The 24483-nt window shown below is 44.2% G+C and overlaps 2 protein-coding genes and 7 non-coding genes across 9 annotated transcripts; 8 read left to right on the top strand and 1 right to left on the bottom strand.

Moving 5' to 3' along the window:
- The first annotated feature begins 14437 nt into the window (after window positions 1-14437).
- Window positions 14438-15854, top strand: LOC143009109 (corticoliberin-like). The gene is made up of 2 exons (XM_076161120.1): window positions 14438-14529; window positions 15063-15854. The coding sequence occupies exon 2, from the start codon at window positions 15083-15085 to the stop codon at window positions 15590-15592; it is 510 nt and encodes a 169-aa protein (XP_076017235.1). The 5' UTR covers window positions 14438-14529; window positions 15063-15082; the 3' UTR covers window positions 15593-15854.
- A 1077-nt stretch (window positions 15855-16931) lies between these two features.
- On the bottom strand, window positions 16932-20829 carry LOC143009100 (tripartite motif-containing protein 55-like). The gene is made up of 8 exons (XM_076161111.1): window positions 20580-20829; window positions 20111-20280; window positions 18987-19167; window positions 18810-18905; window positions 18271-18504; window positions 18160-18182; window positions 17945-18069; window positions 16932-17861 (listed from the first exon to the last, which is right to left on the bottom strand). The coding sequence occupies exons 1-8, from the start codon at window positions 20697-20699 to the stop codon at window positions 17638-17640; spliced, it is 1173 nt and encodes a 390-aa protein (XP_076017226.1). The 5' UTR covers window positions 20700-20829; the 3' UTR covers window positions 16932-17637.
- A 355-nt stretch (window positions 20830-21184) lies between these two features.
- trnay-gua (transfer RNA tyrosine (anticodon GUA)) lies at window positions 21185-21270 on the top strand. The gene is given in 2 exon segments: window positions 21185-21221; window positions 21235-21270. It is a non-coding gene; the product is annotated as a tRNA-Tyr (tRNA).
- Window positions 21271-21448: 178 nt separating this feature from the next.
- trnay-gua (transfer RNA tyrosine (anticodon GUA)) lies at window positions 21449-21534 on the top strand. Its single transcript is given in 2 exon segments — window positions 21449-21485; window positions 21499-21534. It is a non-coding gene; the product is annotated as a tRNA-Tyr (tRNA).
- A 210-nt stretch (window positions 21535-21744) lies between these two features.
- trnay-aua (transfer RNA tyrosine (anticodon AUA)) lies at window positions 21745-21830 on the top strand. Its single transcript is given in 2 exon segments — window positions 21745-21781; window positions 21795-21830. It is a non-coding gene; the product is annotated as a tRNA-Tyr (tRNA).
- A 337-nt stretch (window positions 21831-22167) lies between these two features.
- On the top strand, window positions 22168-22253 carry trnay-gua (transfer RNA tyrosine (anticodon GUA)). The gene is given in 2 exon segments: window positions 22168-22204; window positions 22218-22253. It is a non-coding gene; the product is annotated as a tRNA-Tyr (tRNA).
- A 178-nt stretch (window positions 22254-22431) lies between these two features.
- On the top strand, window positions 22432-22521 carry trnay-gua (transfer RNA tyrosine (anticodon GUA)). The gene is given in 2 exon segments: window positions 22432-22468; window positions 22486-22521. It is a non-coding gene; the product is annotated as a tRNA-Tyr (tRNA).
- Window positions 22522-22722: 201 nt separating this feature from the next.
- trnay-gua (transfer RNA tyrosine (anticodon GUA)) lies at window positions 22723-22808 on the top strand. Its single transcript is given in 2 exon segments — window positions 22723-22759; window positions 22773-22808. It is a non-coding gene; the product is annotated as a tRNA-Tyr (tRNA).
- Window positions 22809-23097: 289 nt separating this feature from the next.
- trnay-gua (transfer RNA tyrosine (anticodon GUA)) lies at window positions 23098-23183 on the top strand. Its single transcript is given in 2 exon segments — window positions 23098-23134; window positions 23148-23183. It is a non-coding gene; the product is annotated as a tRNA-Tyr (tRNA).
- The last annotated feature ends 1300 nt before the right edge of the window (window positions 23184-24483 follow it).

The following is a 24483-nucleotide window of genomic DNA, read 5'->3' as shown; positions in this document are numbered from 1 at the left end:
AATAAGCAATAAAGGAACTCCAATATGATAGAATGTTTTTGCCAAGAGAAACGGAAATCAGTATGGAATGACAATAAAACCTAATATATACATACAAACCTCATAACAGGAAAATAAAAGTCTTTTTGTCAAATGATTTAATGCTTTGCTAACATGTTCTTGTCTCACTACGGCCCACCATGAGTAATGGCTGCATTCCATTCTTCACTGGAACAGAACCATCATTAAAGTGATTTAGTTAGTTACACTATGTTACTCGTTGACTCAGTATGTATTTGTCTTACATTCAGTACAGTTACAGCTTATTAGCTATCACAATCTAACGCAACAGTAATAATAGAGAGGTGTGCTTTCTAATGATATCTTCTAGTTTATGAGAATGGCAATAAAATACATCACTTCAAATCAAAAAGTTCATTTTGTAAACAAAGTTAGTCATATAGGTACACTCAGTATTAATATGCGTTGAGTAATACGCCACTGTGTAATTATGGCTTTGTAACGGCTGCATGGCATTTGAAAGTTTTGGAGTTCTGGTGTCTGGACAGCCGCTCTAAACTTTATAATGTGATTATCTCAAATGTTTCACAAGAGGATCTGTGACGCATTATTATCATCACCTCTTCTCTGTAATGGGTTTGGGCTCTGTCTCGCCGATATAGATACAAAAGCAATAACGCTATTTTTGTCCCCATCTCCATTAATTTGGTGCTGGGAGGAGGGGTGTGTGTGTGTGTGTGTGTGTGTGTGTGTGTGTGTGTGTGTGTGTGTTGGAGGGGGGAGATGGGGTCCTATTAACATTGATAGGCTGCTGGTTGCTCAAAGATGTTGATGTTATTATTTTTGGGCTCCAGTAATTATATTCATCGCTAGAGTTGCCGTATGAATTCTAACACTGCGACAGGCTCGGAGATAAGGTCACAAGTGATGCTGTGTTTGGAGATGTGCGGAGGAGGAAATGCGTAATTAATGGAACAAAGTCTCTCTACTGATTTAGAGAAGGCTAGAAGGTCCACTGTGACGTAGATATATATATTTATATATATATATATATTGCTTGAAATCAGCCAGTATATACGGCCTCTTATATTAGCTGCCTATGTCACCCACAGCTCCATTACTGCTCAGGGTCTTTGCTGACTTTTATCCAAACAGGATTACTGTTTCATGGCATTGCTGTTATGGAGGAACACACAGCACAGGCAGGATAAAGTTCTCTCCGAGCAAAGTCATCCTCAGTTTGCGTCATCGCGGCGGCTCTTCAGTGTGCTTAAAGGATCAAACTTATAAATAGGTTCCTGTATAATATGAAGCCCTCACAGGTTCTCTTGCCTTTTTTTGTGTGTGTGTTTTAAGTTCAGACAAAGGAGAACATGCTCATCATGCACGTTTGGGAACAAAGAAAACTTGCTGACCCCCTGCCTTTTATAAAATGCCAGTTCAGATTTTTTGAAGTTTTCTTCTAGGTTTTCGGTCCGTTATCAAGTCTAGTGGTCATTATTAAGACAATAATGGACGGTGCTTGATCAAACAGAGTGCTGATAACACAAATTATCTTATAGTTTTGCCTTTGGGAAAGGACTAAAGTGTGTTGCTGTGAGGGCAAATGGTTATCATTGCTGAGAAAAGCGAGAAGATACAGCAAATACATTTTATGCAGTAAATTATACTGGAACATTTGTTTGCATTAAAGAACAAAGACTATATGGATGGAACTTATCGTATCCCTGTATGAATGCAGGTAAAATCTATCTTTTGTCCTTTAAACCTTACTGCACCCTACGTGTCAACAATATATTCAAAGTGACACAGTGTTTCTATTCTGCATTAGGTTCAGAGGGTGAAGTGCCATATCACATGTAAATACACACATAATATGGCACAAGTGGCACCAGCAGCCACTACGATCCATGAATCACAGGGGGAAAAGGACATCCATTCATGCACAAAGAGACTGGAGGCTTCACACTCTTCCTCCCTCCTCTGAACACAGACCTGCTAACAGTGAAGAAGAGGTGAGATCGCTTCAGGGCCAAGAGCAAAATAATCCCATCAGAACCATCCTGGCATAAATTAGATATGATTAGCTGTTAACAGTTTCCCTCTGAACGTATTTATAGTCATTTTATTATCACATAGATTTCTTTGACCTACTTAGTGAAAGATGTTGATATGTCGATGGTATTTCTCTTTATTTCTACAGGGACTAAAGAAGTGCACGATCACACATGCCAGTAGGATTAAACGTATTCCCTCAATCACATCCATCAGCAGGTAAATATGTCATAGAGTGAATAGGTAACAGTTTCTCAGGATCAATAAAGTGGATTGTCTGTCCAAGTTAACATGCTCGCTAAGCTGCTCATGCAAAACACAAAAATCCAGATGAGCGAGCTGTTTGCTGACAGGCTTAGGCACTTCTGTAGATTACATCCGCCGCGCACCACACTTCCTGTTTCCCCAGCGAGCCGGTGAGCGTCTCTCTCCCCCCCGGTGAACAGAGTTTAGTTGGTTGACAGTTGAGGTCAGAACATTTATTGATCTGATCTGATGTGTTTGGGACAGAAACACCATTTGGCTCAGTAGCGGTGCCTCATAGCTGCCTGCTGCTTCCAAACCACCGGCTGCTCCACGTGGCAGCTCGCGTCCGGAGAAGGACAAGATAGGAGATTAACCCCATCATCTGTTTTTCCTTTTCCTGGGAAAAAGGACATCACATAAACAAAAGTGCACAACGAGGAAAATCCGACAAAATATTCTGTAGTTTTGTCACACGATCAAACCTTAACTGTTACAAATACAGAAAATGTAATTATGATGATGTATACAACAAAAGATCCATGTTTCTATGGTATTTGGAGAATTCTTCCAGTTTTTGCAGTGCACATCTCCTTCACTCATCTCACAGCTGTTGCCCACGACGACACTGAGTGGACTAAAAGGTAACTCCAAGATTAGAGGGCAGTCCTCTGTCTGTGATGTGGGATGTGTGTGTGTGTGTGTGTGTGTGCTGTCGCTCTCCTGTTTGCAGATGAGTAGGAAACGCAGGTGTGATCTCCCACAACTACACACTCTCCGTCCAAGCTGACACCAGTCAAACAGCTGGCCTGCTTCCTAGACACAGCATGGCATGGAGCGAGGAGTCCTTCAGATATCATTCCAAGCTCAATGTGTTTGTGAATGTGAAAGAGTGGAAGACCAATGAAAGTGATCCGTGTGTGTGCGTGCGTGTGTGCGTGTGCGTGTGCGTGTGTGCGTGTGTGTGTGTGTGTGTGTGTGTGTGTGTGCTGCAGTGTCTCCATGCTGGATATTGGAAGCAGACAGAACTGTTTACTGCCTGGTGTCATGGCAATTCACAGAGGTCATCCCTCAGTTTGGAAAAAGGCAGCGTGGTAAGGGCGTCACAGTGACATCATCTAAAGCAGTGACACACACACCCACCTTGTACTTTATCACCTAGTTGCTTGGCTTAAAACTTTAGACTTTGAACTAGAGCTAAGGAATATTTACATCTTCAATCAGGGAAACGACTCATCACCAACCTGCTTCTTCTCCCTGTGGCTCACAACTTACCAATAAATCCATAAATTTAAGAGGCTCTACACTTTATTCTAAGTTCACTGATAAGCAATACAGAAGTGTTACAGTTAAATTTGCAAATGTTTAATGTGCAAATGCAAAAAGTGTCATCAAACGCTTAAGGTAGAACCTGAGAAATCCTCTTTGAAGTATCAGAGCAGCTCCAATAGGAGGAAGAGGAGGTGTGTGTGTGTGTGTGTGTGTAGGGGAGGGGGCATCCAGGGCCCTTATTGATCCCCTGTTCATCAGTCCGTAGATTATGCACATTGGTGCATAATTAGACTGATACTGATTTAATGAATGCAGACAGCCACTAATAACTCCAGGGAATTGTTCATTGCAGGACGGATATAGAATTTGGTCAATTTAACCTTATTTTGAATGATTTAAAAAGAAGTAATGTTGCATTTAATTGAGACCCAACTGAGTTATCTGTGCAGCCGGTTCCACCTAAGCAAGCCGCCGTGTCGTCATACCCTTCACATCTCTTACCTTAGAGGGACTTTTAGGCACTAATTGCTTCTCAACTTGACGCCAAGTGATTTGACGGCAGTGGACCGTGGAGGAAAAGAGAAATTGTTTGCAAAATATGCATTGTGACAAGTGACAAATGAGCCTTTTTTGGTGATACACATAAGCCCCCTGTAAGTGCTGCTGTCTACCCTGTGGGCTGCAACACACTGCTGTTTAATGAGGGATTTACCTTCGGGCAGCCAAACTGATATTTTTGCCGTCAAACAAGATTCAAAACACTTGTGAGCACATCTGGGTAGGGTTGAGTGGCTACAAGGTCATCACAATGATCAGCCAGTGTGTTTATCTCTGTCAGTACCGCGATTCAGGCAAGAAGTGAGGAAATACGCCCAGAGATTTCTTCCTTTCTTAGATTTAGAGTTATTTACCTCATCTGCACTAATCGATGCCCTTGCAGTATTTGTGTATCCACTTTCTTTGATATATTCAGTGCCTGAACGGGCAGCGATCCAAAGACGCACACCTGGGAATAGAGACTTTGTTCCTGCGCCATTCAACAGAAACAACTCCTCCGAGATCAGTCAATGTTGGCGAATGAGTCAGAGGAGCACTGCTCATTAGCAAAAGGGCAGAAGTCACCTTGCTCCTGTCATCCTCGGGCCCACTGTCACTTATCACCAACAGCTATAAGTGCCGGCGTGCTGTCGGCATGTTAAATAAGCCGCTATGCTCCGAATCATGTTACGAGCAGGGAACTAGTGATGGTAATGTATCGTCATGGGATGCATCATAGAATTTGACAAACGTCCTTGACCTGCTCTCCGTGTCCCTCAAAGTGACTCCTGTCAGACGCTCTGCTTTGTTCTCCCAAAGTTGGTCTGATCAATGCTGCGATTAAATGTTAGTCACGCATCATACAACCCTTTGGCCTGACATGATGCTACATCCGCTAATTGCAGACTACATTCACCTAAGTGTCCTCTCTGTTGGCATGACAGACACCGAGCAGCATCAGCATCCCCGGGGACATTCCCCAGCTATAAATAATATGGATCACAAGCATCTTTGCAGGGACCCTCGAGCGGCTGGATGCACGCTTTGATATGGAAATGCAACCTCTGTTTTCTCGACCAGGAAAGTTTGAGTGAGTGGAAACAGTTTTGAATATGAGAAGGCGTTTCAGGATTAGCGTGGACTCTGAATTACATCTCATACTCTGCAGGATGTAGGAGTTGCAGTTCTCGGAATGGTGATTCCTAATATCCGGCAAAGGAAACTTATTTTGCCATGTTTGTATCCGCGTTCCTGAGCTCGGAATTGGAGCAGTGGTTGGAAATAAACACTTGATAGGACATAGATAAGTACCAACAATGTATAGCCTTTTACCATGGAATTGAAGCAGCAAGCCTAGTCATGCATTCGGAGCAGAAGCAGCTTGTAAACAGCCTTTAAATGGAGGACATGGACGAGTGTAAGAAGCAGAAAACCCTGGACGAATGGAAACACTAAAGTGCTGATGAGTCATCCTCACTCTGTTTTGTTCACAGACAATCTTACTTATCAGGAAAACCTTTTCTAACCCCCAGATCTGCACATCACTGAAGCTTTATTGGAAGGTCTGGACCACAGAAAGCAAAAATTGTTGCCTTTTATTCTTGATAAATGACGCAAGATACTCCAAAACATAATTCAAGACCAAGAATCTGTTCGACTAAATCTGTCCTCAAGGCAAAAGCTGAGACTCCTTTTTGACAATCCCTCGTTTCTGTTATCTTGTCCACCCATGTTCAGGTCTCCTGGGGTTAAACCAGGTGTTGTACACACACGTCGCCCTTCCCTCCCTCTGTTTCTGAACCAACACCCATGCAGTGCTCATTCTCAGCTTTATTTTGAGGGTTTGTTTGTAGACTTCTCTCTCCAAGGCAAAGATTTAAGCATAACTTACACACACGGGCGAGTTCCATTTGCTCATTGTCTGGGTAAACGGTGTCAATGGAGAGTAATGCGGAGCGACAGCCGCGAGGCCTCGGTGCCGTAACGTGCTCACAAACAAACGCAAAGATGATTCAGTGTCGCGGATGATTTAGAGGAGGAAGAAAAGGATGTTGGCTCCATTTTTGATTCTTTACACGCCGTTACAGGGAGGAGGGAGCGACAAAGCAGCTGTAATCGTGCAAATCACCTGAGGCCATGTACAACCTACTTGTGGTTGGTTAGGCTCCTTGTTTTGAAAGTCATTGCCAATCCAAGTTAAACTAAACTGCGTCCCTCCCCCCCCGAGGCGCTCAGTGTTATATCATCACCCCGGCTCAATCAGGCAGATAGGAATGTGACGCGCATGATAGAAATCCACACCCATACATGCGCGCTCGCTAAATAACACACAGCAAACTTGTGCACAGCGGAGAGGGATGGCTTCCAGCTCAGTGGATGTAAGAGATTGGTGTTGTTCCGTTATCCAAGTCCCTCATCTAATTAATGTTTACATAACTGTGGCTAATGTAATTCATGCAGGCCCCCTGCTGAGAGGGGTCAAGGAGCCCGGGGAAGCCCACCTGTGTTGACAACCGGGGGTTTTTGTGCACAGCCCAGTGAGCTGAACACATCAGGAGGGATTGAGAGAAGAGAAAGAGCTCGTAATTACAAAACACAGTGTGAGAAGTTTGGCCACACACACACACACACTCACACACACAAACAAACACACACACACACACACAAACATTCAAGCTAATCAAATTTAAAGTTCTTGGAAAAACTTGTTGAGTGTGTTGTATGGCCGCCGCCTCCGCCGCCGCCGATGATGATGATGAGGATGATGATGATGATGATTATGTTTCATGTGTTGCATTCCAAACACCTGTAAGTGTCTCTTTCCTCTCTCAGTGGCAGTAAATGAATTTTGCATTGATATTACTGAGAAACAAATTCACAATTATGCAAATGTGGCTGCATGTCACATAAAGCAAAGTCATTAAGTGAAACAAATTAGTGGAAACATCCACATTGTAGCTCTGTAAGTGCTGCTACTTAAATATAATGACCTCACAAGAAATTAATTCCTTGTATTTATCCTGCAGGGGGACAAAAAGTGACACAACCTGCTGTTATCACGCAGCACTTTGGCGGTTTTAAAAGGCGTCCTAATTGAATTGCATTAAGTTGTGAACGCTAAGCGAAATTCCTCCGTCTCAACCGGGTCAGGACGACAAAGGTAAACCTCCTGCTTTTCCCTAAATGTGATGCATTAATGTGTTATGATGGTATTTACACAAAGTAAACAAACAAAACAATGACCTCCATCTGAGTGAAAGTTTTCTCCGCCGCACGGCAACTTTATCTAACCTGATTCATTCGGTGTTTGTAAACATGTCGCTAAAGTAACACGTTTAATTGTGCTTTAAATAGACGGATCTAATTATGAAACATTTTATCGTTCAATGTAATTACGCTGGGAGTGCATTAAAACACTTTGCCACAGTGACGTAGGGAACAGAAATACACTTCCCTCCCAGTGGTGTTGTTGTGTGGAGAAGAGAGGAAGTCAGGCCCCTCTCCCTCCTCCCCCAGGGATGGAGACGGAACCAGGAGCTGCATAAAATGAGATGTTTGCTTTTGACAGCTTTTTCCTGAACACAGCAACTAGAGGATTATATTTATGGAAGAAGTTCTGTGCCACCACATGTATAATCTTGATACATTTCATCGGAGCCATTTGATTTTCATCCAAAGAACGGTTTTGATACCTTTGAGACAAAATCAATTTCCGTTCTTGAAATTGTGTGTTTTTGTTAACCCTTTGAAGTTAAAATGATGTCAGTGAAATGGAAATGTGCTGTTTGTGTTTCAGTGTATGAAGTAAAGTCTGTTCTGTTTCTGTGCACATGACAAAGTCCCTTTTCAACTTTTCTGGTGAGAAAATGGAGAAAATGTATCAAATACATCCAAAATCATAGGTTTCATCATGTAAAATATACAAAATATAACATATATTACTTATATAACTGGACAAACCAACTGAAGTTTGCATTATCTTCATTATATTTATAGTCTTTTTCATTTTGAACTCTTGTGGGTCCATCACAGTTTACTTTCTGGAATGATTGTAAATGTGAAATGCAAACGATAAGGAAAAAAAGTGTAATTTTGTGGATATCAGAGAAACTTGCAGAAGATTAGTAAGATGGTAACATGAGTGACCTACAACAAAGAGCAGATTTAGGACTTGAGGCAGGATAATGTAAGCAGCTTAAACTCTACTTCTGTGTCCATGATGGTGTTTTGGGATCTCCAGTGGAGGTTATTTTAATACACGATTTAAAGTGCAAAATGTGCTATTAAAAGACACTGAGGACCAAATGGACGATGTGGAACTCCAGCTTTAGCAATGTGTGTGAATAAGATCCCAAACATGACATTACAGGCCAGATGAGGAGAGAGCTGCAAGAGCAAATGGGAAAGGGTTGCCAAGACAGTTTAGGCAGAGACAGCAGAGACAGCAGAGACAGCAGAGACAGCAGAGACAGTGGACAAACTACGGCTGGAAGAGAGAGAAGCTGGCATCATCTCTGAAGTTCACATTTAAATTAAACGTCCTGATGCGTTGCCCAGAGGCTCCACGTCAGACCTGCTGGTGCTTAAACATATCAGGATGCAAAGTCTCTCACAAGGTCAACACGCCTGGCAGCATAATAAGTAATGGGAAAGAGAATAAAAGAGAAATGGATTCTTTACCCTGGAAAACTAAAAACTAACTTTGTGAACGAAAGAGAAGAAGAGAGCAGAGAACCAGGAAGTCTGTTATTAATCCACACAGGAGGAGAAGAAACACGGAGAACGCCCTCAAACCCTAAAAGTAGACGCAGTAAAAACCCCACATCACACATCGGTAACGTGTCATCACCGGTTCACGGCTTTGACAGAAACGGTGAGATTTCACAAGGAAAAACTTTCAGTCCCTTTTTAAACTCGCTATGTTAACTCCACAAATAAAAGTTGATGCTAAAAGAGTCTTTATTACTACTTTGACACTTTTTCGGGGCCAATTTGTTACGCTGACTGACTTGAGATCAGCTGGCGTGTTGATTGAGTCGTGCAGACAGAGGTTAGTGTGCGTGCGTCGGATGTTCGGATGCCCTCGGCGCCGTTCCCTGGCACCTCCTCTCCGCAACGGCCTTAGATCCCGAGGAAGCGACGTCAGCGCCTCGAGTTTTCCCATCACTTACGCTGATGAATCTGCCGTACCTGCCATCTGTCCGTACCTGCGCCTTCCTCCTCTCCCGCTCCTCTTCTCCTGTCTCACCCCTCCCTCATCATCATAAACATGGCTGCCTTCTCCCCTGTAAGGCCAGAGATCCATATTCATGCCTATCTCAGCCGACGGATTCATTATATTAGTTTTATTTGACCAGTTGGGTTGATTGATGCCAAGCAGGGGGAAGCTTTTAAATCACAGCCACTCAATGGAATTAGTCGCAAAGATTAAAGTTCTTACCGATTCTCCGAAACGCTCCGACATTCATATGAGCGCTTATCGTGCAGCAGCGACAATCAAGTATCGCCTGTTCTCCATTCCTGACATAATCATCAGTTTGCACCTCTGAAGTTACAATTACATCCTCACAACCTTTTATGTTAATGAATCCAGGTGATTTGTGGATAATCAGGATGCAGTAGCAGCTGCCCTGCCACCAGGGGGCGCGTCATGTACCATTTTTGCCACACAGCCAACAGTTTGAGAACCAAATAACAGCAATTAGGGTCAGAAAAAGTTCTTGTTGTTGCACTATTGCCTCCTACTGGTCAGAAGGGTGACCTGCACGTAGGAGGACGATGACTATAGGCCAGTTTGTTGCCTATAATCCCGAGCATTTACACCAATAATATGTAAACAGGAAAACATAGCAACTGTCCTTATCTGATGTCAACGAATGAGGACACCGAAAAGAGCAGCAAAGTCTGAGTCACTGCAGGTACTCAGGGGAACATGGAGGTGTAGGAGTAGGAGGTCATTTTTATTAGATGCTCCTCTAATTACCTTTTAACGGGAGAAACGTACCAAAGGACAACAACGTTTATGAGTTCCATTCTTCTTAATCTGGCTTTAATTGCCTCTTCTTCTGTGCAACAGGGCTCAAGATATTTGCAAATTTGTCCCCATTTCCCCCTCCACGTCACTACGTATAAGGCAGCATAGGCCTCCACTTATGTTTCCCTCCTTAATGCGCTTCCTGTTAAAAAAATACACAATCCACAACAACGCATCTCATGCTGCCCAAACGCAGCTCATCTCACTGCATCTTCACCGGCCCGCATCGCCGTCTAATGAGGCGGAGGTCATCCATTATGTGCGCTGTGGGACAAATGCCCAGCGTGCTCATCGGAAAGAGTAAATATCGCTCGCCATGCTTCAACAGAGAGCAGGAAGTGACCATGTTTGGACACGCAGGACGTGACACGGACGCAGGGAAGGTGAGCGTTGATTAGAATGGGAGCACTTTCAGTCAATGTGATGAAGTTTGCATCATCCGGAGTCAGACTAGAGCCGTTCTCCACCTCCTCCTGCACCTCACTGGCACTTTAATCTCACCAAAAACAAATGTATCTGCCCTTCACACCGGAGACCACGATTGGTAAGAATGTCAAGCTCTCCGTCACACTCATTACCAGCTTACATAAGGACAAACCGGTTATATAAAGGCCCAATCTGATGTAAATATCAGGGATTTCAGCCGAGATAATGAGAGAAAGCCTTCTTAAGTATACAATAAAGCCAAACGTCTTCATCTTCATCTTTAATGTCGCACAGTCTGGCACAGAATAAACTAAATAAAGCTACACGAATGTTTCTTTTTCCTCCCTCCTGTCACTTTGACCCGTACAACAACTGTCAGTGTCAGTGATGTGTGTCAATCATTACTCTCTCGACCCCGGAGGTCATTTCCCCTCGGCCGATGGCGCAATTCCTCTTGCGTAAACATTCTGCGAAATTGCTGAGTTATAAATGATTCAAACTGTCGCCGGAGCAGAGCCGTGCACCACGACAATATCAACATTTCATGCTCACATTAAAGAGCCCCGAAAGAGACAATTCCGTTCAAAGATTGTTATCAAAGCACAGGGAAATTGGACGACAATTTCGGTGGAATGGCTTTGGCCTAGATTTGTTGTGAAACTGCAATTTGTCTGCATTTTGCCAGCAGCTGAAATCTGCAATGTAAAAGTGGACGACCGCTGCTTGACGTATTTGCTGCGATCAATGATTAATGAATGGCATCTTTAGTGGAAATCAAACATCTGTCTTAATAAGTGTAAATCAGGCAGAGATGCAGAACACAAAGACCTGGAACTCTGAGCGCTCGTACTCTTCCTCCTTCCAAGTGTGTCATAGTCTTCAACGCGCATTGTCGCCGCAATCTGCAAAAGCAAAAGACCCGAGAGGAAGATGGAATATCTTAAGTGACAGTTGACGAGTGAGAGAGACGTCTGGTGTCAGTCCTGAGTGGGATCAAAATCAATTGTAAAAACTTGAACGGAGGAGGGAAATGATTTGAATTTAAGGTTCTTTTCATACTAGCGTAGCTTTAAAAATGGAAGATGTGATTAGCATTCAGTCTTTTATATGTTCAGCGCACAGACAGACGCCTGATCTAAGTATCTGCTATCCAGTCAAACAATGAGGAGCTTCCATCAATGAGGGGGAAAAAGGATGTTTACTCTCCCAAACGGTAAATTTGAACAGGAAAATCAGTTTGTGAAGAAGCTGCCAGGGGAATATCAGTGTGTGTCACGTCTGTTTGAGTGTGTGTGTGTGCATGTGTGTGTGTGTGTGCGAGGGGATTGGTTTCCACTATGTGAACAAGCATTACAAGAGCCTCCAATTGAACACCTTCACTGCCTGCTCCGTTCAGACAGACAGGCAGGACCTCAGGGGGTTTGGTTGCATTATGGACTGATTTGCTTCACACACGATGGCATGCAAACCAAAGCAGGAAAACAACCTGCAGAGAAGTGTTTTGCATTTATTTTAACTAAAAAGTGAGCATTTCTAATGATCTATCAAAGCTTCTGGCTGAGTTGCACTAAAGAATACTTCAACAGCCCGTAAAGTAGAGAGGATGCTGGATAACAGCTTTCATCCTGCATAATTAATGAATCTCCAGCCTTTAACTGCTTTGACTGAACATTACTGTAAATTTATATCCTCCAATCAAGTTAGATGGTGGTATGAATATTTTATACAGCGCTGTAGTTAGTTGTAAAACATAAAACAGGGATTCTTCGTTTGTCTTTTCCATTCTGCGACCCACAAGGACCCACAAGCCGGAGCCGCTTCTGCTGCTGAGGTTAGAGCGCGCTTTGGTTTGCGTAGCCCTGAGCCCTGCAGTCCCAGCGATCAGGACCAGAATACATCTATACACAAACCAGCGTGACCTTGTTTATTAAGATGAGCCTCTCAAAGTCAAGCAGAACACCAGCAGCGGGGGGAAACACAGTATCCACCACCGCCGCCGCCGCCGCCGCCGCGGCTCAATCCACTGGGGAAAGCTGTCCAATTATTTAGGAGGTGACAGTTGAGAGAGAGGCACTTGTTCCTCCTTGTAACACATCCCAATTAGAAAGGCATATTATCAATTAGAAAGGATCTGTTGCCATGGAGAAGTTGTCCGACGGTGGTTGTCTGCAAAGCAATCAGCTGCGGAGGCCGAACTTTACTCTTTTACCCAAATTCCTTTTTCTATGTTTCCGCCCACATTGAGGGGTCAGAGTCAGAGGTGGGAACAACCCAAATCCCCTAAAGGAATCAATAAAGCTTTATCTACTCTCATCATCTAAGAGATTCTAATTGAGGAAACAAAATGATAATATTTTAAGCCCGAATCCTCTCCAGTTCTGCGTCACAGGGGAGGATTTCTCTCCCCCGTGATCACTTAGAGCACAGTGATTTGAAAATGAGGTGACATGATTTGACCACGAGCGCATCGCCCTCCTCATCTGCTGGTGTTTTCTATTTGTGTCGTGGAACATGTGCTCCTCATGATGGGACCTGACACCTCCCCCCGCAGCAGCACGCACGGAGAGTGACACGGCGGAGAGGCTACAGGAAAGAGTAAAGTTCAGATCCGGTTACGTGTGAAGAGAGTAACGCTGCATGTGAATATGAAACAGACCTGTGGATGTTTTCTACACCTTTATCACAAACCTTTTCCCTTATTTCCTCCCAGATTTCTGTCTTTCACTTGAATGCACCGTGTTTTCTAACTCTCTTTGACTGACTCTGTATTTCCAGTGGTGATTCTGAATCAAACGGATTTTCCAGGGGGATCAAAGGAAATCATTTTATTGAATTATTCACAATCATAATTAGCAATTAAGCAGTGATTTCTTCTTATTGCTTTGTGTTCTAATGAGCGTGAAACCGAGAAAGGAAACAGGTGAGTGAAACCTCTTCATTCAGTCTTTCAGCTATTTAGGATTCTAATGGCTCTTCTGAATTTCAGATGAAGCTCTCCATCTTAAAAGCTTGGCAACGGGCCCCTGTGAGGTGAGGTGGCCGACGCGCCGCCCCGCGCCGTGCGGAGTGGCAGAGGCTGTGACGTCCACGCATGCAGCAGCAGCAGCAATGAATCACTGGGAGACAATGCACCTCTCTGAGGCGGAGCTGTGTGTGGAATACCAGGCAGATCAGCTGGAAAACTGCTTTGGAAATCAATATTATATGGTGCAACATGCAGCAACAAAGTCACTCACTCTTCCTCCAACAGCACGATTATAAACAAAACAAGTGCCTGTGTTGAATCTAATGTTACTGTGTTTGGAGCTATTAGGCGATTGATTAGAAAATTGCAATCAGTCTGCATTTCTATTCAGTTTGATCCAGTCTGGGTTTGTTATTATGCAGTATTTATGCATTTTTCATGGTGTAAACTCAAGCACATTCTTATTCTCCGTGTCTTTTATTCCACACACACTTTTTTAAATCATGCAAATGTGAAAATAGAAAATAAGTTGAATTGCAAACTTTTCATCTTGATGGTTGAAGTGTACACACACACACCTATGGGCCTGATCTGCAGGCACAGAGGTGGACTCACACACACACTCATACACACACACACACACACACACACTCAAACGCGCGTGCACACACATATGACTCATCTCATCCAAACTAAAGCACCTTTTTTTTTCTCCCTCTCTCTCTCTCTCTCTCTCTCTCTCTCTCTCTCTCTCTCTCTCTCTCTCTCTCTCTTCTCCAGACGCGTCCATTCACGTTCAGCCGACGGGAGCGCGCAGACGCAAAGTCAGCCTGGAGCGCGACTCTTCCAGTCAGCTTGGCTATATAAGTCCATTCAGCATCTGCTCTTTAAGTAACCATATACTGGTTTCTTCAAAGAAGTGACGGAGGGCGGCATCTCGCCAACTATCTGGAAAAAACCTGCACAGCTGCCAGCGGACCTCCTCTAAACACTGAAGGTGAGACGCTGCTGGATTCATTCATTTATACTTAAATCTGCATTTGAGTTTATGTGCATATGGCTTATTATTGTATGTGACGCGTTGTTCTGCAAGCGCGTCTCCATCTCTCCAAATACATCGGGACTAAACTGATCTTGCGCGAAGCTTTACACCGATTTAAACTCTTGCATGTACAGATCACCAAGTGTTTGTTCTCCGTTACATTTGTAAACTGCATCACATTTTGTAGAATTTATAGATAAGCTGAAATAATAATATCCATTCCATCCATATCAGCCGGAGCCCCACAGTCTCTTTACGCGCACATTACGCACCGATTTCCCGTCTCCTCAACGCGCATACACGCGATTAACCAAGTATCCAGCCACAACTCATCAACTGCAACAATTTCCATTCGAGTTCCAAGCAGAATCCACGCGTCCGGGCGCATGTTTGCCGTGCGTAAATCCCCCATTACGCAGCGCTTCCAGACTGTGATTACGCGAATAATAAACATGAAATTAAAACATTCGCGCATTTTGTCTTTGCAGATTCCTGTTGACATCCTGACATGAAGCTCAATCTACTTGGTACCACCGTGATTCTGCTAGTTGCCTTTTTGCCTTCGCGCTACGAATGTCGGGCTATTGAGAGCCCCGGCGGGGCCCTGCGCGTCCCAGCTCCACAGAGCCCAAACTCCCAGCAGCAGCAGTCTGGTCCCATCCTGGAGCGGCTCGGGGAGGAGTATTTCATCCGACTAGGCAACGGGGACTCTAGCTCTTTCCCGTCATCGTCAATGTATCCCGGTGGCTCGCCATCGATCTACAACAGAGCCTTGCAGCTCCAGTTGACGCGGCGGCTCTTACAGCGGAGATTTGGGAACATCAGGGCGCTCATAAGCGGCCTCGGAGACCGGGGAGAGGACGACTCGATGGAGAGGGGAAGAAGGTCCGAGGACCCGCCGATATCCCTGGATCTGACCTTCCATCTGCTGCGGGAGATGATGGAGATGTCCAGGGCCGAGCAGCTGGCTCAGCAGGCGCAAAATAACAGAAGAATGATGGAGCTCTTCGGGAAATGAAGTCCTCTCTCCTCTCCAAAGATCTCCCTCCCCTTTCAGTTCGTTTGACATTTACACCATCAACAAAAATCAAGCTCTGTACAGTATAGTGCTGCTTTAACACTTTATTATTTATAGCTTTAACCTCAAACTATGAAGAGTAAATGGGCTTGACTTCTAATTATCCGATTGTACCTTGCCATTTTAATGTTGGTGTCAGATCTGTAGCAGTGGTTCTTCATATTTAAAAATTTGTTTCAAAACACCAAACACTGCATTCAGAAATGGGAATTTTGTTTTAGATTATAAGTGACTGTATTTATATTCATGTTTGTTAATAAACTTATGTGCAACCAGTCATTTTTTTGTTGTGCAAGAGAACGTCATATCTATATTTTTTAATAAAAAATGGAAAGCAACGCTCACATTTCTCTGTGGATATCCTTAAATATGAATGAATAAAACATGGAAAATAAATCATAATATTATCTATGACTCAGTATTCTGAATGACATAATAAGATACCTAGTTTACCTGAAGCCTTTTAATCTAATAATCAATCAAATAGGCCGAGCACCAATGGTCACAGCATCTTCAGAGTCTCTCCTCCATGCACTGAATGAAGGATTAATTATACATCTTAAACATTGTAACCATGTTGTTTCCCTGGAGCCAAGTCGCGGGTTAATACAGTTCGTCCTCTTTAGAAGTCTTAAGAAAGGGTTTCCTGTATACAAAACCACAAGGGTGATGTAACCGCGGGTGGATCAATGCAGGTGAGGAGCATTCATGGCATTCTTCCCCTGAACCCTTAATCCTCAAACAGCCGCTCTCATTACAACAGCAAAGTGGCACCGGTGCAGACGGCCGAAAAAGATGCACCACTGATGGCTAATGAGTGTGAAAGATACAGTGTTGTGTGTTTGTATGGCATGCTGTGCTGATCCTTGACCCGCGGTGTCAGGGTAAACCAAGCAAGAGGCGTGAGTGTGTGAGTCATCCTATTCTGTTTGGCCCACTTAGCAACTTGGGGCTTAGTGCTGCATTGAGCCCGTTTGTAAAGGATCCAAGTCGCTGGGCGAACCGCGTACAATAATTAGATAGGATTCATTTGTGTGCGAGCTCAATGGTGGAGTCACAACAAGAGGGGAACCGGTGGATAATAGGGCAGCACACATTTCAGTTTAGTAAATATCTGCAGCACGTTGCAACGATGAAAGATCTGATCCGGCTATAAAAAGGCCACTAATGCTCTTTCTGGCTGGATTCCCCTTTGACGGGAAGACGTGAGAGAGAAAGCGTGAAAGGAAGATAAAGGATAAAAGACCAAAATAAGAGTTTTTCACTTCCGCTTCGCACACACACACACACACACATGCGGACATGGGTGTTAGAAAACGCCTCATTGTTATTTTGGGTCCAGACAGATGCCTGAAATAGAGCTGAGCACATACTAGTAAACACATGAAACTAGGAAATGGGCTTCCAGTTGCACAATTTGTAATGCTGCTAAAGTTGAGAGACACTACAGACGCTCGGATTTATTAAATTATAAACGTAGTAATACATAGTAAGCATTAAACTGATGTAATGCCACAATTGCAATTCCCTATATAGAATCTAAGGACGTGCATTCATTATCTGTCTTTAATCTTCAACTGCACTGATTAAACTGTAGCTGTCATATTAAAGTAGACAGCTTAAAGGGAAAACTGAGGCCTTTTGTTGTCAAATTATGCGATTTAAGCAGTGGGCAAAGGGTTAACCAGATGAAAAATGTACCAACAAATCAGAATTCTGGAAATAATTCATATATATTCATCGCTTGTCTCTCATCCAGTGTGGCTGAGGAGTCAAAACAACTTTAACCAGAGCCGTCAGCTGTCAGCTTACCGTGATGCATGCATAACACAATTCCAATACGAGAGAGAGAGCTAGGAATTGTCTGTCTCTCCCTTATCTGGCTTCGGAACTCTCCGCTTCCTGCCAGGCACAGATCTAATTCCTTCCTCGCAGTTCCTCCCAAAGCATCACAGCCGGAGTAAAATCCTTTCCGGCCTCAGTCCCTAGGTGGAGGCGGCGCTCTTGGCCGTGCTGGGGTTGGAGATCACCTGCGGCGGCGGGAGAGAGGGCTGGACGGAGGCGCTGGCGGAGGCGGGGGCCGAGGCGGGGGCAGGGGCGGGGGCGGCTGTGACCACACCGGTCCCGCTACTTCCTGGAGCGGCCTGGGTTCCCTCTCCTTCCTCTGCCATTCCGTCCTCGTCCTCGTCATCTTCGTCGTCGTCATCGTCTGCAGACAGAACAAGGATCAATGGGAGACACGACGGAGCTGCAAAGCGCCACAACGATTAGCGCCACACTTTATCCCTTCACCATCAATGAAGTCGATGCTGTGCAGGGCCTTCCCCTCTCTGCTGAAGTCCACGGTGTAGTGATCCATATTCTCATAACCGCGCTCCACCTTATCCAAGTGGGACGTGCTGGATGCTTCTGCAATCCTGAGAGCGAATGGCGCAATTCAAGGTTCAAGGCAAAACTATGTAAGCCTTCAAATGACACATTATCCTCTGAGCTGCACGCATACTCACTTTTTTAGAAGCGGCTTTGTGTTCTAACAGAGACAAAGAGACATAAAACAGTGATGACGCAACAGTTACAGTAAATTCAAGCCAAAATACTGAGTTGTCTTCGACTCCAACCTGCAGGAAGAGGGCCATCTCCGGCTCCTCCATGGTCTGGATCCCCATCTCCACCATCTTGCAGCTCTCCTCCAGATGGGTTCCGTACTTCCTGCTCAGGCCCCGGATGTAGTTGACCTTCTCCTCCTGCTCGGATGTCACCTTCTGACCCATCTCCCTCTTCTTCTCCTCCAGGATGCCGTACAAATGGTCAAACTTCTCACACACCTGATTTTTCTGCCTGCGGCCATTCTCCTGTTTATGCAGACAGAAACGTGGCCTCATCAATTCAAAATGAGGTCATACTCTAGGTGTCGTACTACTACAGGCGCCGCTGTGTTCGTCTACGAAAAGCTGTCTCTTCTCCTCCCTCCATCAATTAAGCCGCCCGTTCTCCGCTCTCTCCCCGTGTTAGATACCCTCGCACATCGCGGGCGCCAAGGACACTTTGAATGGGTCTCTGCGGTTGTTTACGCAGGTACAGCAGGTGTGTTAGTGTGTGTACAGTTAGTCCGGCTGTGTGAATGAACGGCCAGGCGCTGCAGCAGTTGGACACTGACCTCTATGGTCCGACAGGCTTCTTCTAGCTGACTGATGATGCCTTGTACCCTGTCGTTGTTACCAACCATCATGGCAATGCCGTCACTCAGCTCTGTCTGGGGAGGGAAGAACACACATCAATGCATCTGCCTGTCTGTCTATCTGTCTGCTTGCCGATCTATCTCTTCTAGCCGCACCTTCTTTGTCTGGTAGATGCTGGTGATCGGTGCCACCTCGCAGTCTTTGTGCGCTCCAAACACCTTACACATGGAGCAGGTAGGCACTCCGTGGGTCACACAGTAAATGTTGATCTTCTCTCCCTCGTGGACGTCGCACACGGGCGTTTCTTCCTTTTTCTCCGGTTCTGGTTTGCTGCTACTAAAAGTTGAATTTGAAGGAAGCAGAAATATGTAACTGTCAGAAGAATCTAGAGCCGTGTTGCGTCATACAAGCATTTAGGTTTTACAGTAAAAGAGAAATCATAGATGACCAGGACAAGAAATCCCACACGGTCATCCACTCTAACTCTCTGACTCAGACACCAGCTACACTCCACTGCCATCAGGCCAGGAGTAGAACAAAAGAGGGAACAGAGTGTCCCCCTCCTGCTGCTGGACCATAGCTTTCCTCAGAGCCAGACTGAGGAACAAGGCCCGTCCTTCCACAAACTGACGGTGATACTGCGGTTAAGTGCTGACCTAGATTACTTTAAACGTTTCTGGTCCCTCAATCTACAAACTGCCGGTCTCACGGACTCCAACAGGTATGGAACACAAAATGATGTCAGTATGTATTTGATCTATACGGGGTGTGGGTTCATTTTCTTGATCAGTCAATGTTTATGTGAGATCTAAACATTTTTCACCAAATCTCCCTTAAAAATCAAGCTTGAAGTCCAGTTTGGATCATCAACAATTGCCTGAAAGTACAAAGAAAGCACTGCTCCTCTTTATTGACCTACATCTCCTCCTGTGATCACAAAATGACATCAGTATAAATCTATATACAATGTAAACACACTTCACAGATACATGTATAGTGATGTCATCGAGTCAAATGAATGGAAATATATCAAAGTGTGGAAACAATGTTAAGGAAACATGTAAGCAGTCTCTCCTCCATTGATGCCTCAAGCTGGCACTGATTAAGTCATCAAGGCTCATTAAGGCTGATTGGTTTCACCTGGATTCAGCTTCTCCCTGCACATCTGAACCTGTTGTGCCTGGTGTGTGTACGAGGTCAGTGAAAGGTTGAATATATCCAAACTAGTCTTACTTTGATCGTCGTCTATGAGAGTGATGCATGTAAACTGAGATCTCACCCGCTTGACTCTTGCTTAAACATGTCAATAATGTTTTCAACCAGCAGGTTCCTCTGCAGTCCGTACACGCCGTGTCTGTCCAGCACCACCTCGTGTCTGCAGGACGGACACCGGAATCGGCCGCCGGACGTCAGCGAGCCCCCCCTGGTTGGCAGGTAGGGGTTTGACGCCTGTAAACACACACACACACACATACACACACACGGTGACAAATGATCAAACCCTCAATGTAGTGAGACGACACGAGTCCAACAACGAAGTAATGTTTTAGAGAAAGGAATGATATAAATACGGCTATTTATGTTTTAAAGAATCAACAGCTCAGGCAAGTTAGTGAACATATGAGGTTAAAAGCACATAAACACATCTGTAACTGCATGTTGAGCTCAATAATCTTCCTTTTTAACGTCATCAACACGTGTGATGTGTTAATGAAAACAAATCAGAGGCAGTTTGTTTGTTTGCTTACCTGGAAAACGTCATTGGCACATTTTCTGCAGAGGTTGTGCTGGCAGGGCAGGATGACCACCGGCTTTGTAAACATCTCCAAACAAATGGGACAAATCAGCTGTTTCTCCAAACTCTCCATGGTTGTAATACAAAAAAACAAACCAGACTATAATCTATAAGGTTGTAAAGTTAGCACAGCGTGGGGAATGTACAGAGAGGCCTGGTGTCAGGCTGAGGACTGGGCCTGCTGCTCTTGTCCTGGCAGTGTGTGAGTGTGTGTGTGTGTGCGTGCTCCTATCTCGCTGGTGTCACTTCTGTTTTTAGAAACCATTGCCGTCACGTCAATGGTTGCCATATTTACCTTGCCCATATTTGAAAGGGAGCAGGGCAGCACTGAACAGCTGCATACCAGATCAGTGTGTGTGTGTGCGCACAGGGTGGGATGGGCCTGGCTGGCTGGCTGGCTGCATTATTGTGTAATCTCAGTGTATCACACATCCCATTCACAAACAAGTGTGTTATTGAAAGATGCAGATTCAGCTAAAATGTGTAGGTTTGTAGGTATTTAGTTTGATTCTGTGCTTACAAAGTCAATGTACAGCGACCCCACTGTCATGAGAGGACCCTTCGATAGCTCAGTTGGTAGAGCGGAGGACTGTAGTGTTCATATAGAAATCCTTAGGTCGCCGGTTCAAATCCGGCTCGAAGGACATGTTTTGCATGCACACACGCATTATTTCATTCTTCTTTTGCCCGGAGTCTCAAAGTTTGTTTGTTTGTTTATGACATTTTGTAGAATGCAGGCATCGATCTTGTAACATCTTGCCTTATAAAGCTTTCCATCATTCCACCCTATAACCTATGAACTGTGACCATGACCTCCTTGTCCCTTCGATAGCTCAGTTGGTAGAGCGGAGGACTGTAGCGAGAACACTGAAATCCTTAGGTCGCTGGTTCAAATCCGGCTCGAAGGACATGTTTTGCATGAATTCATTCCTCTTTTGTCAGGAGTCAAAAATGTAGCATCCCCCCTCATTTTGTTTATGACAATTTGAAGAATACCAGCATTGATCAGCTAACATCTTTCTTGCTAAAGCTTTCCACTGTCCAAACTAATCACATATGACCTCTGACCCCGTGAACTACGGGTCGGCGTTTTCGTGTGCGCCGAGCAGCAATCTGTCCCTTCGATAGCTCAGTTGGTAGAGCGGAGGACTATAGAGTCAACATAGCAATCCTTAGGTCGCTGGTTCAAATCTGGCTCGAAGGACATCTCTTTTATGTGTTTGTGTATGTTTCATATTATTTCATTCTTCTTTTGCCAGGATTAAACAAACTAGAAAGAAAGAATACAGGCAAAGTTCTCGTCACATCTTGCTTGATAAAGCTTTCCATCATTCTAGGTCGCTGGTTCAAATCTGGCTTGAAGGACATGCGTTGTCACAAATGAAAGTCTAGCTGAAATGTGATTTGCAATAAAAAAGCACAACACATGGACGTAATTACTGTGTCATATCCAGATTCAGCTAAAATGTGTGGGTTTTGTAGGCAGGTGATATCTGTGTTTACAAAGTGAATTTAGAGCAACCCTGTTATCACAAGAGGACTCTTCGATAGCTCAGTTGGTAGAGCGGAGGACTGTAGAGTTGATAGAGAAATCCTTAGGTCGCTGGTTCAAATCCGGCTCGAAGGACATGTTTTGCATGCACGCACACATTATTTCATTCTTCTTTTGCCAGGGGTGTCAAAGGGATCATTTTGTTTGACATTTTGTAGAATGTGGGCATCGATCTTGTAACATCTTGCCCTATAAAGCTATCCATCATTCCACCTTATAACCTATGGACTATGACCCTGAATCATGACCTTGCCCTTCGATAGCTCAGTTGGTAGAGAGGGGGACTGTAGATTGTATGCTGCCTGAAATCCTTATGTCGCTGGTTCAAATCCGGCTCGAAGGACATGATTTCATTCTACTTTTGTCAGGAGTTAAAAATGTAGCATCCCCCCTCATTTTGTTTATGACATTTTGAAGAATACAGGCATTGATCAGCTAAAATCTTTCTTGTTTGACATTTCCACTGTCCCACCTAATCACATATGACCTCTGACCCTGTGAACTACGGGTCGCCGTTTCCGTGCGCGCCGAACAGCAATCTGTCCCTTCGATAGCTCAGTTGGTAGAGCGGAGGACTGTAGAGTCAACATGGTAATCCTTAGGTCGCTGGTTCAAATCCGGCTCGAAGGACATCTCTTTTATGAGTTTGTGTATGTTTCACATTATTTCATTCTTCTTTTGCCAGGATTAAAAAACTAGAAAGAATGAATACAGGCATCGTTCTCATATCATCTTGCTTGATAAAGCTTTCCATCATTCTACCTAATAACCTCTGAACTATCACCCAGTAAATTTGGGCTTGTGGCTTCTGAACATGCAGTGTTGTTTCGTGTCCCTTTGATAGCTCAGCTGTCATAACATATGAACTATGACCCTGAGAACTTCACTTCTTCGTTTCCGTGCACGCATTGTTTCTGTCCCTTCGATAGCTCAGTTGGTAGAGCGGAGGACTGTAGAGTACACACTGTAATCCTTAGGTCGCTGGTTCAAATCCGGCTCGAAGGACATGCGTTTTCATAAATGCAAAGTCTATCTGAGGTGTATAGTTGTGAGGATCATCATCTTCTGGTTTCCCAGATTATTTGAGTAGAGGACTTAACTTCTAATTGCATCTAAAGCGAAGGAGCATAAAATAAGCACAACACATGGACGTAATACTGAGTCAGATTCCACATCTATCCTTTGTGATAGTGGAATCGTGGAATTTGCACCGGAAAGTCGCTGCACGCTCCGTATTTGCTGATCAGCCTAATGTATAGGTGAGTAAGTAAGTAAGTACACCTGTGTTCAAAGGGGAGTTGAAAAGTGGCCATTTAATATCTCAAAATAGACGAGTGACTAAGAAACAGTAATTATCAGTTCTGCGGAAGGCTGCAGCAAGCAGGAAACACTAATGAAACATCTTTATCGCAGGGGCTTTCATTTTTCTGTGCTGGCACACAAACATTATCCTCCATCCTGCATCTTCCTCAGCAGTCTTGTAATGAAAACTTCCTTCACTTCCTCACTGCGCGTGTGTGTGCATGTTGATGATTCCAAAGTATTTCTGTACCTTGGGAAACGTCTTCACAAGTCAGGCCGGATGTGAAGTGTTTAGGTTCATATTTTAAGGGAATATCTAACAGTTAAAGACACCATATTTCTTTAGGATTTCCACATTTGACCTGAGCACCTTACGGCCTAAACATTCCTGATAAATGTAATCCTGAATTGAGGTTGTTGCGTCACGTTTTCCCATAATGTGGCAGGATCACGTGTAAATAGCATCATATGAGGTTTGTGCAGGTGTGTTGGCGTGCCCGGGTTTTCTAAAATCAATGTTTCCATTGTATCTCCAAATATAGCACCTGTGTTGCGTCAACCATTGTAATGCGGCCATATGGTTGTGTGCGTACTGCTTATCACACAGCCCCGTCAAAGGCAGCCACATCAAGATGTAAATATTTCAAACAGATGGTATCATCTAAAATTACTCCAGCTTTCTGTCTCTCATCCAGACAGTGTGGGAGTCAGGACTGTAGAAACACTGTGCACACTCTGACTCTTCAAATTTGGGGAATTTCTGCAAAAATAAGTGAAAGTAAAATAAATACTTGCCTCCAAATCTAACTGTAAAGTTTGTGTGATTGACTGAGATCACCTGCACTTCATATTTCCATATCTGTGGAGATGAAGAGAAGCTGATTGTAGGCTAACATACACAAACTGAGAAGGCATAGGAACGTGGGTTTTAACTCACTCCAGCTTTCTATTTGTATCCTTTTGCCTAGGATTCACTACGGATTATGTTTTTTCATCATTTTAT

Source organism: Genypterus blacodes, unplaced genomic scaffold (genome assembly GCF_046128005.1).
Source record: "Genypterus blacodes isolate CSIRO-AG114 ecotype Tasmania unplaced genomic scaffold, CSIRO-AGI_Gbla_v1 ptg000110l_1, whole genome shotgun sequence".
Taxonomy (NCBI): Eukaryota; Metazoa; Chordata; class Actinopteri; order Ophidiiformes; family Ophidiidae; genus Genypterus; species Genypterus blacodes.
The sequence above is the reverse complement of the archived record's forward strand: the minus strand, read 5'-3'. Positions and strand labels throughout refer to the sequence as shown.

What these genes read in the sequence shown, in the direction of transcription:
- LOC143009100 (XM_076161111.1), bottom strand. Translation starts at nt 20,699, where the DNA reads ATGGAGAGTTTGGAGAAACAGCTGATTTGTCCCATTTGTTTGGAGATG. An exon ending in GCATCTACCAGACAAAGAAG is followed by an intron (nt 18,906 to 18,986) that starts GTGCGGCTAGAA and finishes TTCCCTCCCCAG; the next exon opens with ACAGAGCTGAGTGACGGCAT. An exon ending in ACAAAGCCGCTTCTAAAAAA is followed by an intron (nt 18,070 to 18,159) that starts GTGAGTATGCGT and finishes ATTCGCTCTCAG; the next exon opens with GATTGCAGAAGCATCCAGCA.
- LOC143009109 (XM_076161120.1), top strand. Translation starts at nt 15,083, where the DNA reads ATGAAGCTCAATCTACTTGGTACCACCGTGATTCTGCTAGTTGCCTTT.